This window comes from Vanellus vanellus, assembly GCF_965231255.1.
Source record: "Vanellus vanellus genome assembly, chromosome: Z".
Classification (NCBI taxonomy): Eukaryota; Metazoa; Chordata; class Aves; order Charadriiformes; family Charadriidae; genus Vanellus; species Vanellus vanellus.
Genome location: NC_138908.1, coordinates 33,591,686 through 33,608,650, shown reverse-complemented (window position 1 = coordinate 33,608,650; position 16,965 = coordinate 33,591,686). Strand labels below are relative to the sequence as shown.

Below are 16,965 nucleotides of genomic sequence, written 5' to 3'. Positions count from 1 at the left end.
TATATTCATCAACAACTTGGATGAGGGGATAGAGTGCACCCTCAGCAAGTTTGCTGAAGATACAAAGCTGGGAGGGGTGGCTGACACACCAGAAGGCTGTGCTGCCATACAGAGACACCTGGACAGGCTGGAGAGTTGGGCGGAGAGGAACCTAATGAAATTCAATAAGGGCAAGCGTAGGGTGCTGCACCTGGGGAGGAATTACCCCATGCAGCAGTACAGGTTGGGGGCTGACCTGCTGGAGAGCAGCTCTGTAGAAAGAGACCTGGGAGTCCTGGTGGACAACAGGATGACCATGAGCCACCAATGTGCCCTTGTGGCCAAGAAGGCCAATGGCATCCTGGGGGGCATCAAGCAGAGTGTGGCCAGCAGGTCAAGGGAGGTCATCCTCCCCCTCTACTCTGCCCTGGTGAGGCCACACCTGGAGTACTGTGTCCAGTTCTGGGCTCCCCAGCTCAAGAAGGACAGGGAACTGCTGGAGAGGGTGCAGCATAGGGCTACCAAAATTAGGGGACTGGAACACCTCTCTTATAAAGAAAGACTGAGGGAATTGGGTCTCTTTAGTCTGGAAAAAAGATGGTTGAGGGGGGACCTGATCCATGCTTATAAATACTTAAAGGGTGGGTGCCAGGAGGATGGGGCCAGGCTCTTTTTGGTGGTGCCCAGTGACAGGACAAGAGGTAATGGACACAAACTTGAGTATAGGAAGTTCCACCTAAACATGAGGAGGAACTTCTTTACCTTGAGGGTGATAGAGCACTGGAACAGGCTGCCCAGGGAGGTGGTGGAGTCTCCATCTCTGGAGACGTTCAAAACCCGCCTGGATGCATTCCTGTGCAACCTGCTCTAAGGTGTCCCTGCTCTGGCAGGGGGGTTGGACTAGATGATCTCCAGAGGTCCCTTCCAACCCTATGATTCTATGATTCTACTACTTGATAAAATGCAGCAACACCAAAAAAATCTCTAGGGTTGGAAGTAAAGAATGTTGCAGTTTGTTGAAGCTGCAAAGAAATCTAGCAACAGGTGGTAGAATATGTTTGATTTTAGCCAAGATCCTGGCATTAACACTCACTTATTTTATGACCAAAAATATTTAAATAGAACAGCATCTGTTTCCCATGAAAAAGGCTGCGTACAAAAACTGAACTTCCATGGATTTTAAAAAAATTCAGTCAAGCAGTACTCTATCCTTTTGCCTGGTTAAAAATGAACTTTGATTCAACATCAACAATATTTCAAAGCCATCACATTTTACTGCATCCTGACTACATTGAAAACTGCCACATCCTACTGTGATTCAGAATGAGGGCTCCAGTTCCTTGGCTGCTGTTTATTTATTTTGCTCACAGGAATGCTGCAAGAATTAGGTAATAAGTGTTCGTAACACATTTCATCTTCAGTGCACATTATTACTAGAGAAGGCTCCAAAGCTGAATATTAACTTGAGAGATACGGGAAGTCAGATCCAAACTAGGCACTCTGGCCTTAGTACCAAGTCATACACAGAAGTGGACAGAGCTTTTTCCAACTGTGGCAATTTCACAATCACCACTCTCATGAGAGCTCAGCTCCATGGAAGTCCTCCGAGAAAGCTGAACTTTTCACCAGATGACAGTGGTACAAATTTCCCAGGGGACTACTAACACCAAGCTCAATGTGGAAAGTCTCTATCCTGCTCTCTCGGCCAGCCTCAGGACTGTAGCTTAAATAAACCAAATGCAGTCTTCAACAATCAGGCAATTTATTGAGATTCTGAGATTAGAAGTCACTGAGAACAAATCCAGAAATTGTTTCAGAGTGGAAAACACAGAAAAAAAAAAATGCAAACTGAAGTTAACACAGACCGTAAGTTTTCAGCAACATACTGCTGGTGTTAGCAAGCTGTACTGATAAGTTTGCCTACAAAAAGATGGAGATAATAGAAGAGTGTGAAAGGTGCAATTGTTTACTTAACCCTCCATTTTATTCACCGGTTCAAAATAAAAGTCAGTGTTGACAGACCAGGTTGAAGAGTTTTAGGAGCCTAAAGAAAGCACCTAGAACTTGTTAATACTGTCCTGCTTCTGCAGCACACGTCAACATTACTTATACTGTGACAAGCACCATAAGCAATTCTTGTTTTCTTTATCATTGTGGCTTTATCTAGACAAGTTAACAGCAAGATAAAGACACTGCCTTTAAGGTACAGTGATTTGGTATCTGTTGGAATAGCTGTGTTGCTAATTGTAGATATGGGCACTGCTGGCTTTCCTGTCTGTAGTCAAACCATTAGCTGGCACCATCAGGTTAGCTGGTCTTGAAGTAACCACATTGCCAGTTCAGCCCTTCACCAGTGCAGGTGACCAATGCTGACACGCTTGTGATTCTCCTCAGGTGTTTTTAACAGGGTTGATGCAGTCTTCTGTGATAGAATTCTCAGAAATGTTTTTCTCAAGCTCGTGTCACCTAGTATAGTGCACACACTACAGCAAGGCCAGATTTAATGTAACTCTGCATGGGTTTTTTCAATTCCACTTTGAAAGATATGTCAGTCTTTCCCTCCCACATCCATACGCATCCACCTAGAATCCAAGCTGGCATAATTCTAAACCTCTCACTTCAAAAGCATCTCAGCAGAAGAGAAGTTCAGACCAAAACCAGGCACCAAAGCCCAGTTCTGCAGAATCAGAGGACAGTGATGCACGTTATGCTGTATCTGTTTACCCATCTCAACCTCTATGCAAAGTCATGTAATAACAATGCTGTTACAGACAAAGAAACCTCTGAAAGTTCATTGACAGCCCAATGGGAAACAACTATGATTCTCCTAGTACCAGATTTAATGCTGCAGCAGACCTTTGTGCCTAAATCTCTATCAACATGATTTTATTACTTTAATCTCATCTTTGGCTTCAAAATATTAAGGAAAGCAGGAGTAGACTCTATTGAAAGTGGTAACTGTGCAAATGTGTTATTCAGCAAATATCATGCTACCTCACTAATAAAAGCTACAGCTAACTGCCCAACACACAACTTGGGACCCACACTGCTGTAAGAAATCTTCTCTACCTTTGCATATCTCTTGAATGTCAGCCTCCCAGTTTCAGTTTAGGACAGAAAAAAATAACAGAGACTTTGTCCACTACCTGTAGTAAGAGACTTAAAGTGCACTCCCAAGAACGTTTTGGAAAGGTTTTTCCATAAGATCTGCAGTTGCCTGCAGAACTTACAAAAAAGTCTAAGAACACTCAAGGCCATGCCTGCTCAGCAACCCAGTGACTTGAAGAAAAAATAATTGGGCAAATGTGGGAAAAGTGCCACATGTACCTGAATCTCCAAACTGCCCTACCAACATGGCATACTACAAAACTCTTTGTGCAATCCAAGTACCCAGTATTGGCAGCTTGCTCCACTTGCTCCATCCCAACAGACTGCATCTGACCAAAGCAGAAATCACACTGGTTCCCAGACAGTCTTGGGCTCCCCTTCCTGACTGGATGCTTTGGGCTCAGAGGCAGCAGCAGCCAGGAACCCTCTGGAAAGTTCTCCTGAGGGCTAACACAAAGTAACTCGTACTGAAAACCACCAAGGTAAAGCAGCCTTCCTACCCACCCCCACAAGTCAAGATCTCTCTACCGATACCACAGGGCAGTGTTTTTGGCAACATCTTCCCCAGCCTAAATGAAGGGCAAGGACCTGCACTTTACTATGGAGCACAGTATTAGAGAACCCAGTTGTATATTTATGTGGAACTGTGCAATGGCAGGAATGCCACCCTGCTGCAGTTGGTGTCTGCAGGTGTTTCCGGAGGTGAAGGCCACCTAGACATATGGTTTGTTAGTCCTCATTCTAGCCTGGCTGGTTTTTGCTAGGATCCTTCCCAAGGGAAGTCAGGGAGGAAACCAGCTTAATTAGGGAGAGGTAGGCAGGTACAAGAATCAATTTGAATGTTTAGCTTGAGGGCGTGGGTCATTTTTGTTAGGGAGAAGACACCAAGGGGGGAGTTAGCTATCACCTTAAACGTCATCTAGCAGATAATGTACAACATCCTGTTTTCCCAAGCTCCCTGATAATCATACAGCAGGACACATGACACCAGAAAGCCTCTCCCAAGGCTGCTCTTCAGCCCAAGCCCTCCATCATCCTTTACCTGTTAAATAAAAGTAACGCTACTAGCACTGACCAGACAGGCTGCAAACTCCTTCAGTCCCAACATCTGCCTGTGCAGAGGATACCACCCAGCTGATGTTTCTCCTACACCTTAAGCGATACTAATCCAGCAAACAACTGGGAACGGCAGGGCACGTGCGGAATAATAGTCTGAGATGTGATGCAATTTCTTAGGCGGTTTGTTTTCCTCAGCCTGTTTCATTGCTCCATTTTTGTTTAGTTGGGATGGTTTCAAGAAAAATAGAAACATGCCCTTTGGGATCACTGAAAACTAAGAGCAATGAAGTAAATACCAACTAGACCAACTTATATGTGCAGCTGTTGGCAACAACCAAAGAAGGTGGCTTTAATTTTACCTGTTGATTTGTTGCCCCATGGCACTGCAAAACAAAGCATTTGGGAGTGCCTCTGAGCCAACAGCAAGCTGTATCTCCACCTTTCAAAACAGAAGAACAGCTTATTTCTTGCAAACACTTTATCCTCTGCTAAAATGGCATTGAGGCCAGCTGCAAATCCAGTGCCTGCAAGCAGTGAGCCAAACCTACTGCAGGTGGCAATCCCAGCACCCATGCACTTCTCTTGGAAGTGCTGTCACCAAGGTCTTTGACTCTCTGTTCTTAGTTGCACTCTGCCTTATCATGAGTGTTGAAGACCTTGCTGACATTGCTGGACAGAGATGTAACAAGCCCTGGGAAGGAGAGGGCACCTGGCGCCTGCCTGTAAAATTGATTATATTAAGGTATGTGGATGCCTGCACGTAGATTTCACTGCTCAGACCTTGCTGACAGTGGCCATAGAACAGCAGCGCCCATACAGAGTGGCAGCTGCCTGTGCTGAACTCCCTCACACCACCAGTTAGTACTTCATCTTGGACAGAAAAGGTGCTACATGAAGCAAAGGTGGGCTGTTCTGTACTGATAACACCTTTCCCTCTCTCTACCAGAGAGCTCTTCTGGAGCTCAGAGCAGCAGAGAACAGGGACTACTCAAACTCCTGTACAAACAGCCCTGTTACAAGGGATTATCTCCCATCTCATAAGAAGTGACCAAGATACAAAGCCTGTTGGCACAAGGGCACAGCACAGCCTGAACAAAATCATAAGTGTCCTGCCTTGTCTTTAACCAAGACACTGACTTGAAGGCACCTATGTAAGCACCCTGCCATCTTAAGCAAGTCTGTCTTCCTCGGGGTTCAGCACATGCCTAATTTGAGATTGGACAACACTAACAGTCACACCTTGAACATCAGTGTTGTTTCAAAGCAGCTTGAAGTGAAAGGACTTTGGCAAATGCTCTCTAAACAGATTCAAACATCTGAAGCCAAATACAGTCATGTGTGCTCTGCGTGACTAGCGTTAGAACAAAATCTACACCACAGCTTCAATTTGTGTGCTAGTAATGGAAGATCACCTCCTCAAGCCTGTTTCAAAGCCATCAGTGGGAAGTATGTGTGGAAGCAGGACATCACACCAGCGTGAAAGGGGATGAGGGAGCTGCAGGGACTCCAGCAGGGCCCACATCCCACAGTAGGGAGCATACAGTCCCTCCCACTGGGGAAACATAAGCTGCAAAGCTGCACCTGTCCACATCACTGATTCACACAGCCTCAGGTCCAGGCCACAGCTGGAACAGAGGAGGCATTACAAATGTTTTCAATTATTAGCTCATCAGGTAATTAGCCCTCCTGCTAATTGGGGAAATAGACTTATAAAGGCAGTGCTTTCAGGTTTGGAGGCATGCTTACATCTGACATCCATTCCTACTGTCTTCTTAAGTCCCCAGGGTCACAGGAGGAAATGCCCCAGAGAGGAAAGGATTTAAGCATCTCTCACACCTCACTGTCAACAGCAGCTGAAGGGTTGACCTGTAGTTCCCTTCTTTGCACAGCAATCTAAGCACTGCTAAGCGTAATACACAAATACTTGTAAGACCGGAGGATGCTGTTTTACACATGCTGACAGAGAATGAATCAGGCAGCCAAGGAGTGGGCAGCAGGGACCCCCAGGTTGGAGGCTTTGTAAATGAGCATATCATGAGAAGGACAAACAGGCTTTGTTCCCTGTAAGCCTTACCAACAATGGGCAGTCTGTCATTCTAATGACACAGAGGCTTGATATTTTTTATTACACATTTGAAATATTTTATTATAGAAATATGATCTTTGATGACTAGTCTGAGGCTATTTTTGCAGTCAGCCCACTAGTCTTTATAGTATAGAGAACATGAGCCTTCTGACTTTCAACTTGTACAATACTCCCCAGGCAAAATGCTTCTTCTTGGAATCACTCCTCCCTCTCAAACCTTCCCAGCAGTAAGAGTTTCAGCTTACGGTTTTGATAGTTTTCTTGTAAATGTCCACGTCTGACGTTCACTGCATGTTTCAATACAAAACACCAGTATCTACTCTCTTTGGAAGAGTTAACTTGCAGATACTACCATGGGCACAAAGTGTAAAACCCAGTAACAACAACATCTGTTGTCTTCACAGAGAGAGCTTGTCCCCACAAGACCACCAAGTCAAACCAAGGGTCCATGAAAAAGAGTATTAAACCTCTCCTTGGGAAATAGTCATCTTAGCTCATTTTGACTGTGTTCATTATGTGTCCATCTCTGCGTAAAGGGTTCACTCCACATCCTCTCCTCATTAAAATTGCTGCAGATTTAGGTAAAAGCATGATGATGCCACTTACCAGTTCTCAGAACAAGAAGAGGGGAGCCTGGCGGTACAGATATTGAGACCAGCAAGGAAGGGTGTCCCTCATGTATAAGTAAAAGTATCAACTGATGCTCAAAGACTCAGTAGACCACGTAGTCATGTCTGCAGTATCACCTGCAGATCTGATCACATCAGAATTCTGCACACTCCTGAAGGGGCGAGAGGAGACTTATCTATCCAAGACAAATCCCTTGCACAGTTTGTGCCTGTACATACAGTCAGCACACATCTGCCAACCTGTCACTAACAATATAGATTATTTCAAAGTGACCTGCAATGTACTGAGCAACACAGGAAAGGATGTAAAAACACCCATATCTGCTTTAAAAGTGTGCTCACAACACATCAGACATGAAAGTATTCACACCACACCAGGTCAGATATTTTTCTTCCTGGAGCCTGCCTAAGTCGCATTCAAATGAAGAGAGCTAGGAAGAACCACAGCTTGTAAAACCAGGGACAACTTTCACAAAACACTAAAATACCACCTGGATGGAGGCTGTAGGTGAAGACAGTTGATGGCTCTATTCCCTACTCTATTTCCCTACTGTATTTCTTTCTAAGCCACTACTTTCCATCACTTCCAATAGACACATGCAGCACTAACACAGCAGCCAAGAGAAACACTCTTTCACAGAAGAGAACCCAGAAAAACTCTAACAATTTGCCATGTCAGAGAGACCTGGCAATAACAAAAGACGTGCCATGCTTCCCGGGACTGGGCAGAGCTGTTCCGTGTCCCAGCTCTGCTGCAAGCTTCCTGTGTGATCTCACACTAATCACTTATTCATCTGCACAGGACAGGAAGGCACACCAGACCTTCTCATGCAAACTAAAAATGGAAGGATTCTCATTTTTCATGGCAAATGGGGCTGTGTGAGCCCCTAAAACAAAGAATTTTCTTTTGGACCCTGGCATTCAAAATCCTGCCAAACAATAGCAAAGAATGAAGTATCCTACACCAAACAGTCATACAGGAACAAAAAAAAAAAAGAAAACAAGAAGGGAAATAGAGAATTCATTGTCAGATAATACAAACTCAAAGCTGATTAAACTGGAGGCCAACATCAGCTTTTCCTCATCTGCGTTCTTCCAGCACACTTCCCTCTGGAGCTTGGGTAGTTGTAGCTATAATGCATTCACTGCTTCACTGACAACACAGCAAAATAACTAGTGTTTTCCAAAAAGACACACTACTTGGACTCCTTGGAGAAAGTCAGCATTTCAACTGACTTCAGTGGGCTGAGGATTGTAATTTCACATCCAAAACAGCTGCTATTCTTGGCATTACAGACCATCCCTTTTCCACCAAAGAAGCTAAAGAGCACACAAAGCTCTGACATAGGGGAGGCTTAAGGTACTTCTGCAGGACTGGAAAGGGTTTGATGAGCTGTATATGATAACCATGCACATTCCCATTATGGTACATTTCAAAAAGTTACACCCATGCAGAATTAACCAGATCAGAAGTACCAGATATAGATGGCTCCTTCTACCATGCTGTTACCTGAGCCAGAGGAGTTCCCCAACTTGTGCAGTTTTCCCAGGACCTTCTGGACATCCTTTATGCTTGTGTCCTTTTGGCTGTACAAGAGTAACCTCTTGGCATCTGAGAACAGGCGTGAAACACTGGTGACCGGAAAACACAAGAACAACCAGCAGTCATCAGCTCTGTGAGACAGCATCCACAGATAGAGTTTTACATCCCAATTCCAAGCTTCAGTCCCTTTCAGTTATGCCACTGCCCTCTCCAGTACAATAAGCCCTTTCTTCAGTGACCACCCTGGGACAATCCAAGGAGCCTAATAAAAGATGACTGCTAATGCAAAGTCAAACAAAGTTACATTGAGAACCTCCAGGCATTTGAAAGCATTTATTTAGGACTGGGATGGAGAGGGCCTCCTGCTGCCTGTAAGCTACTTCCTCATAGAAGCACAATAATTTAAGTATGTCCTTGCTCCTTTTCAAATGCTTTTCCAGGTTGCAGATGCATTTTACTCTGCATGAAGCCTAACTGGCCAAACAGTATGAATGCAGCAAGCACGGCAGGGTATAAGGAAGCTGGCCATAAACTGAGCTTTCTGCAACACATTAGCCAATAATAAATGACAAATGTCAGGAGTATCCCCCAAACCTGGTCTTCAACTGCCCCTCCTCTACACCCTACTCAGAGGTTCATTAACCAGGGAAAGAGGTGCTCTGAAAAAAGAGCTTATGCCTTGCCTTTTTATGGGCCAAATACTGAGCAACCAAAAAGAGAACTGACTCAGTCCTCACCCAGGCAGAGCTCTTCATTCACCAAGAGCTTCAGCTGCTTGGACTCAGAGATACCACACATCTACCAGCTCTCTGCTAGCCCCTCTGACCTTGGTAGGTAGCAAGCTTGGTACTTCAGTGGCAGCAGAAGTAGCAAAACCCTCGATAGTGTAGAGTTACACAGCTAGCTGGCAACTTCCAAATATCCCTTTCCCACATGTTCCCCCAAGAACAGAGATAAGGAAAAAGCAGGCAGACTCACATGGAAGCATTGAAGTTTCCAACAATACCAGGGGATTCCCCAGGAGTTGGGTAGCGGAAACAAGGGTTATTGGCATTGCAGATGATCCCCTGTATCCATGGCAATGTTCCTGCTGAAGGCATAGCTTTGTTTGGGAAGTGACCTAGAACAGAAAACACAAGAGTTAGGAGATAGAAACACAGGACAGAAGTCACAACTACCCAGCACTGCATTTGAAACGTAATGCTAATCCTGCACTGGTTACTGCCCCGAATTGCTTATGAGAGAGAAGAACGGCCAACACTAAGAAGGGCTGAGCTAATGTTAGGTTCCCCAAACAGCTCTGGCCTCCTCCACTGAAAAACTACACCTTGTTAAGCCTGTAGAAGCTCTCTGCTACTCTCATCATTGCCTCATTGTTTTTGGCCATGCTGACAGGGATATAGTACTTCTTGCTGAGGAATGCCCAACAGCAGGCAACTCCAAAGCCTGGCAACGATGAGCACATGCACACACATGCTTCCTAACCAGCTGTGCTTCTCTGGATTTGCATGCTTAACTAACACAAGGATTTGACTTGAGGCCACACAGACAGCCCCAGTCAGGGTCTTGGTTCTGAAGACCCATAATGTCTCCATTCAGTCCTTTTACTTTTCAAAATCCACTCACCTAATTACACACACTGTAAACACCAAGCAAAGGGTCAGCAATTGTGGGGTGGGTGCCTACATTGGCTCCCTTCAGAGCTCCTGTAACATTTAGGCACCTGCCTGCCATATTTCAAATCTTTTTGCTGAAGTTTAACTCTTCTTGCTACTGAAGACCTACTTCAGGTATAGCCCGGAGTTTATGTCCTGTTTATGTTCTGCATTCTGGTCAAGAGTTAAAGTAGTAAAAAAATACTTGTAGCAGATCTCCACCAGTATGCCATTCAGGCACTTGTGAATTCCTTACCCTCCAAGGACAGGAAGATAGGCTTCCTTTGTTATAATCCTGCACCTTAGATGAGCTGTCAGGCTGCTTTGTGCAAACCAACTCACTTTCCCACCCCCACGCTAGGGAAGGGAGTGCAGAGGAAGGTTATGCCTCTTCCACAGTATCTCTTACAGCTATTCAAGGCTTTGACATGATGCACATTCTCCCCTCTGGTGCCCACCTCATCTTCACAGTGTGCCTGCAATCACACAGGGGGTTGGCTCCCTACCTCCACAGCCATAATGGAGGTATCAAAGCCCCAGAAGGAAGAAAGGTTAAAGCTCCTGAATTACAGCAAGGTTGGTTAATGTAAGTGGCTGAAAGAAGACCGAGAGCTTATCAGTCCTCCCTGGAGAAAGCCAAGGACTCTGTCCAGGAGAAAGGTGAAGGAACCGAAGGTTCATTGTTTCCAGTACCCAGGGGACTGTTTGTTCCCAGTTCTGTTTAAAATAGAAAAGCTATTCACCTGAGCTCTCTGCCTTTTTTTTTTTTTTTTCATTTTGCATTTTTGTTCTTATTGGCTGAGGGAGGGGCTTGGAAGGGGAGAGGAAAAATGCTAAGATTTTCAGATTCGTTTTGTAAAATTTCCCGGAGAATCACCCTCTCTCTCTCCAGGCCTTTTAATTTTCATGGCTAAGAACTCAAAAAAAAACTATTGAAAGCAATATGAAAAGTGGAAGGACTCACAGGAATTCATGGTGATTTTTTTTACATACAGTGATGAACGTAACAGCTATTTCTCAGAGAGTAAAGCAGAAATCTGCCAGTTTTAAGTCAGCTAAGTTGCACAGAAGACAGCGTAACAGCAGACCGTTTTCAATGACATTGCTGCAAACATCTAGTTTTTCAGTAAAGATTAAAGTCACTTTTTGCCTGATATTTTTTCCCCCAAATGAAGTTCATTTTGAATACCTTAAAGGGTCACAGAAACAAAAAAGTCAAGCTCTACAAGACAAAAGTCAGCAATCTTGCTCAGTAGCATCTAAGATGTCTTCTCTGGCTGGTCTGGTGAAAGCCATGTAACTATCACTTAAAAGCTAGCACAATTTTCCCCTGTGTTTTCACAAAAAGGTTCCTCACACTAAGCCAAGCTGCTAGAAAAAGAAATCCTGATTGGAAAGTATGACCACAGAAACAGCCCAATCCTTGGTTGTTCTTCTCCTCAAACAGGAAAAAAGAGAACTGAAAGTCTTATATGTTTGTTGAAAAAGACTATATTATTAAAATACTAAGGCTATCTGGAGTCTACAAAGCACTTGCATGCAGCTCTGTTACTGCTATCATCAAGCATTACCTGCAAGTGATTTCATAACAGCATACAGTACTGCCACTACAGATAACAATCCTGTTTCCCTTAAGGCATCCACAGGGCTGCCACAGAGTTCACCATGAACTCAAGGTTTCTTTCTTTCTATCTCTGCTTACAGTTCAGCAAAAAATTGTTCCACTATACAACACATCCATATCTGTCCGCATACGAGTGAATGTTCAATGAAACCAATCCAGACTTAAGTGAAGTATAGTTACTTGTTCTCAGCAGCTTTTAGAAAAAATGGAGAGGAGTTAACCATAAAAAGTGAATTAAAAAGTTACCTTATGCCCAACACTTTACAATTGCTGATGACAACATAGGGATAAGGCAGACAAAACAACATCAGTCAACATAAGTGGGAAGGAAAAAGGGCTGCAGGGGAAAGACTCAAAACTCTTCTTGTGACACCAGGGTGCCAGAGCAAAGGATTTACAAGGAGGCTAATGACTAACAAGCCCAATCTAAACAGCTCTATGAAAAGGCAGCTCTTGCTAGGTTTAAGTTTATACACAGCACTTCCACAGCTGAGACAAATTACCATTGAGGCTGCTAGTTATTTACACCAGCTGAGCAGACTGCTTATTGCTTCTCTTTAGCTTCATGTTCACATTACAGGTATCTCTCCTAATGCCACTGGGACATTCAGTCAGAAAAGGCAATTCAAATGTCATGCAGCAAAGTATGAGATTTAATTTAGGGAAGCTTCAATTACCCTGTTAGGCACTGCATGGGACCAGCAGTGTCCAAAGTGTAATGGGAAACTGCAAACATTAACAGTTCAGCTTTGAAAGGATCCTTGCTAGCTTGAAAGCCTAGCAAGCAGCATAAAATGGCCCAGCCACTGCAAAGAACCACAGGGTAAGCGCTGTGAGAGGTAGTTCTTTACCCATTTTAAGAATGAAACACTTCAGAGTGACCTCCAGAATCATGTTGTGCTGACCCTTAAACCTTACCTTGCAGTAATCAGGCAAAGGAAAGATAAACAAAGAGCTCTTCCACAGTCAGCTAATTGCAGTAAAGGCTGTCACCAATCAGTAAGACAAAGCATGTTGCTAATAAACAAGTCATGCTTCCTAAATCAAATGGCAACCAGAGACCTAAAGATTGTCATTTGCAGACCGAGAATAAGCTTTCTTTGAAAGAAAAGCACAAATGTGCCCATTAAGGATGTAAAGAGAAAAGTAGAACAGTTTTTCCCCACAAATGTGTGGCTGCTGAACCTACTGAATACAGAGTTGACAGTCTAATGGTTAGAAAGAATGGAATTGGTCTTGTGCTCTTTAACGTGATGCATTAACCCACATTACTGCCTGCAAATGAGATTGCTTTCTTACAGAACTGAACACTGCTTTCTTTTTATGCTATGTCACATATAGATCAACAATGAGAAATGAGACTTGGGTTCTGTGTGGGTTTTGCAGACTTGTCACAGTTCTACAGCAAATTCTCAGTTAATACATTATAAATGCAAAAAAAAAATAGAAACAGCAAGAAAAACAGCAGCAGCGTACAGTCCTGGAGCGACATTAACATGCCAGAACACGCTGCAGTTCCCAAGGTGGAAGGAAAGGAGCCATAAAAACTTCTCTGAAGATTTCTGACTGAAGTATGCAACCACTGCTCCTGTATCTTGCCAGCTGCATTATTACCTTCTAACCACGAAACAACAACCAACCATTCTGGGTGCAGCTGCTGTGTTTGGTACTTACATTCATGCTGCTCGTAGGGCGGATATGAAAGCCTTACAGAGATCAAGATGAAGAAGATAAACAGAGGCCAGGCAACTTCGATCAGCAACTGGAACTGGAAACAATAAAGACAAAGTATTAAATTAAGACGTCATATTCAAAATATAGGACAGAACAGAGGTTCCAGGACAATCCACTTGCAAGACAGGACAGTTTTGCAAGCTATGCCTCACTTGGCTTTGTCTATGCATTCCAGGACCAAGAAGTTTGTTCTTCCAGCTTCAGAGGATAATCTGCAAATAATTACAGGCTTTTCTCATTGATATGTGCCAGTTATGGGACTAAACTGGATGCGCTTAAGGGCTATTTTTGGCTTCTTTTTATAGTTCTTTTTGTCCCCTGACTGAAAGAAACCTCCCAATGAATCTTCCCAGCAATGAGCTGAATTTTTTGCCTCGTGTTTTAGAGGTAGTGGGAAGTACTTGCATCCCATTCTCACAGTACACCATTGAGCTTCTACCCTAACACATTGTGCCTGAGCACAGCTATGCCAAACCTTTACATTTCAGTGCTGCAGAAGATGGTATCAGGAAAGCAGAGCTACTAAGATTAAGCTCATACCTAGTTATTGTTTGTTTTAATTCATGTTTGTTCCCAAAGGTAGGCACCCGTTGGCTCAGGGTACCTACAGATAGACAGTGAGCGTCAGGTAAAGATATAAAGAATTTAGAGGGACTAGAAAAGAACATAAGGAAGGCCCGCTATTAAATGCGGAGCATTTTTTAGGCAGGAAATTGAAGCACAGAAAAAATTCACTGAGATGTCCCACAGAAACATGTGGGCAAAGCAACACTTCAGCCTAGACCTTGAGACACAAGCTGAGGTTTCCCAGGCTTGAGCTTCACCAGCCACACCCCTCCTTTCCCACTCCAGAAAGGCTGCCTGAACATGCATTTCAGGTAAGCCATGAAACAAGGAAAAACGGGAAGCTTTTTATACTGCTATTCTTACATTCTTCCTCCATTGCGAGAGGGAAACCAGAGTGATTTCTCAGTCAAATAAAGAGAAATCTTTTCCCCTTCTTTCCTGGAAAACCCTGCCTTTTCTAATAAGATATCTGCACCATTCTTATTACAAGCCAGATAGGATAAGACCTGCACCCCAGTGGGAGAGAAAATCCCCACATGCAAATGTGTTTTCCTGTGTTACACCATTAACACCTAAAATTAGGCTCTTGACACTCAGCACAAGGCACTCCATGCAAACTTTTAGGTGAGACTTCTAGGCGACTACTGTACCTCAAAATAACCTCATACTGTAAAAACAATGCATTAAAACATGCAGTAAAACAAATGCCACTTGATCCAGCAGCGGAAACCATCTAGGATGGCTCTTCACAGATACTCTTAATGGCTGACACCCAACCAAATGGCAACCCTAACCAAAAGACAAAAATTGAGCATTAGAGTCTCCCAGGCACTCCTGGTAACAGTGCCAGGCTCTGCATGATGAGTTTGGGATATAGTTTGTATACTGTATGACTACTAGGTAAGAAACACCACTGAGACAATGCTAACAAAGACGCCAGGAAGATGCCTCAGTATCTTTGGTCTCTGTTTTTACAATAAACAATGCAGTGGAAGCACACACACAGCTATTAACAGTGACAGCCTTCTTCCTTCTGCATTAAACAGTGGTCTGGCTCCCAGAGGTCAGAGATGCTTAGAGCCAGGACACCAACAAATCGTCTACTCCTTCCCTTTTCAGGATTCCCTGCCAGCTGGTGCCAGCATGGCATAGCAGGACTTTTCTTCCTCTGGACAGAAAGGTGGCTATTAAACCAGGACAAACCATTCCTTCCGCCAGCATCGATGGCCATCCTCTGGCACACATCACAGCCCTCTGGCACACATCACAGCCCTCTGGCACACATCACAGCCCTCTGGCACCCTGCCAGTAGGCAAGGAGCATGCACCTCAAATGACTGCCACTAGGGAAAAGCAGCGTCAGCTGGGCTTGTGGAGGCTTCTCAGGGTGACCAATGTGGCCCGATAGCCTCTAGCAGCCCTAAAATGGCTACAAAACCAGCAAGAAAATGCTGCCCTTGAGATCAAGCCCTAGCTTGCTCAGAGACATATCAGCCCCAGCCACATCATGCTGGGGTGGACAGTAGTGCCCAAGTGGCCCTGTTGTTGAAGGGGGAGCCTGGCCACCTGCACACATAGCTCCTCTTCCACATGCCTGATTATGGTTAATTACACAATCATGAAGGTAACCAAACGTGGGCTGCGTGCACAGCACTGTATGCTTCTGCACACACAACATGTCTAACTTTGCAGATTCACAGGCTCGGGGAGGACAGAGAAAGGAGGGGTAGAACTTGGGCTGACCAAGTTGCACCTTCACAGCTGAAGACTGCTGCATCACAGCAGCCAGCGAAATGCTACTTAGAGGCAGCTGGCAACTGCTGCACCAGAGGCTCGCACGGGGTCAGGCTCCATGTGTCAGTAGCATTTCAATAGAGTTTGGACCCCCTGGCCAGCCTCTTGTGCTGTTCAACAAAAAACAAATTCTCTTCCTTTTGCTCCTGAAGGTCAGTAGGTTCCTTCCCCTACTGCTTCCTGACCTTCCCGTGACAGCACTTTTCATCCACTGCGGCGTTTGCAGAGGAGGACACAGAGACACTAAAGGGGACATGTCTCACTCAGGTTCATAATAAGTAGATACTGAAAGATCAAGTCTCCTCACCCACTTTTGTGCTGCAACTACTAGACCAGCCTGGTAAATAGTGAAATGAATCTTCAAACCTCCAGCCACTCTGCCACCACTGCTCCATCTGGAGTTGAAGGATAAACATCCCATTTGCACACAGTAGTTGAACTTCAGAGGCAGCACCTGGCCAAGAAAAAAACTGCTCCTAATTTTACTGAGGCTGGTCCCTGAAGCGTGCCCAATTTATACCAGTTGGCTGATGATGCAGGATACCATTAAATATTGAAGTCTACACTGTGTCAACAGGAAATCTGTTGTGCAAGAACTAACTAAACGATCATATCGCTGTCAACCACCCTCCCCAACCGTTATAGTCCAGGTTCAATGCAGGGAGCTACCAGCAGCTGACCAGTCTCTCCACGCAAATTTGAGGTGTCTCATATGTAAGAGAGCAGAGAGAAAGCAGTGGTTTTACGCAGTGACCCCTGAACGTGCTTTTTCTTTCCTCCTCTCCCCCTGTAAACTCCTTCCCCCCACACTCTGTTGGTGCTGTTGGAAGTTATCCAGTACAAAGTAATGCTTAAATTGCACACGTCAGGCTGAGCTTTGAACCCAGCTTTCGCAACGCAGCCCAAACTCACAGCAGCCAAGGAGAGGGTTCAGTGGGAAGCAAAGGCTAGCCTACACTTCTAGTGGGAAGAAGGGTAAGGATCAAACTGTTTCTGGGCTACATCTTCAGTAAGTACAAATGGGAGAGTGCCATCACCAGCACACCCAGCTCAAGGACACTGGTCTCTTAAGAGCAAAGCAAATAGACAAATGACTGCGCAGCCATGATAACAGCATGGTGAGAACAGATATTCTGCTACTTTTCTGCCATTTTCTGTTAAGTGGCCTTCCCTCCCTGACATCTTCAG

General features: G+C 44.6%; 1 protein-coding gene across 1 annotated transcript in view; it reads right to left on the bottom strand.

Moving 5' to 3' along the window:
• Window positions 1–16,965, bottom strand: part of ABCA1 (ATP binding cassette subfamily A member 1) — a 99,223-nt gene that overhangs the window by 63,143 nt on the left and 19,115 nt on the right. The window contains exons 3-5 of the mRNA XM_082497233.1: window positions 13,358–13,451; window positions 9,383–9,524; window positions 8,372–8,493 (exon numbers count right to left, since the gene is read on the bottom strand). Coding sequence (XP_082353359.1) covers window positions 8,372–8,493; window positions 9,383–9,524; window positions 13,358–13,451 — 358 coding nt within the window. The remainder of the gene's footprint in view (window positions 1–8,371; window positions 8,494–9,382; window positions 9,525–13,357; window positions 13,452–16,965) is intronic.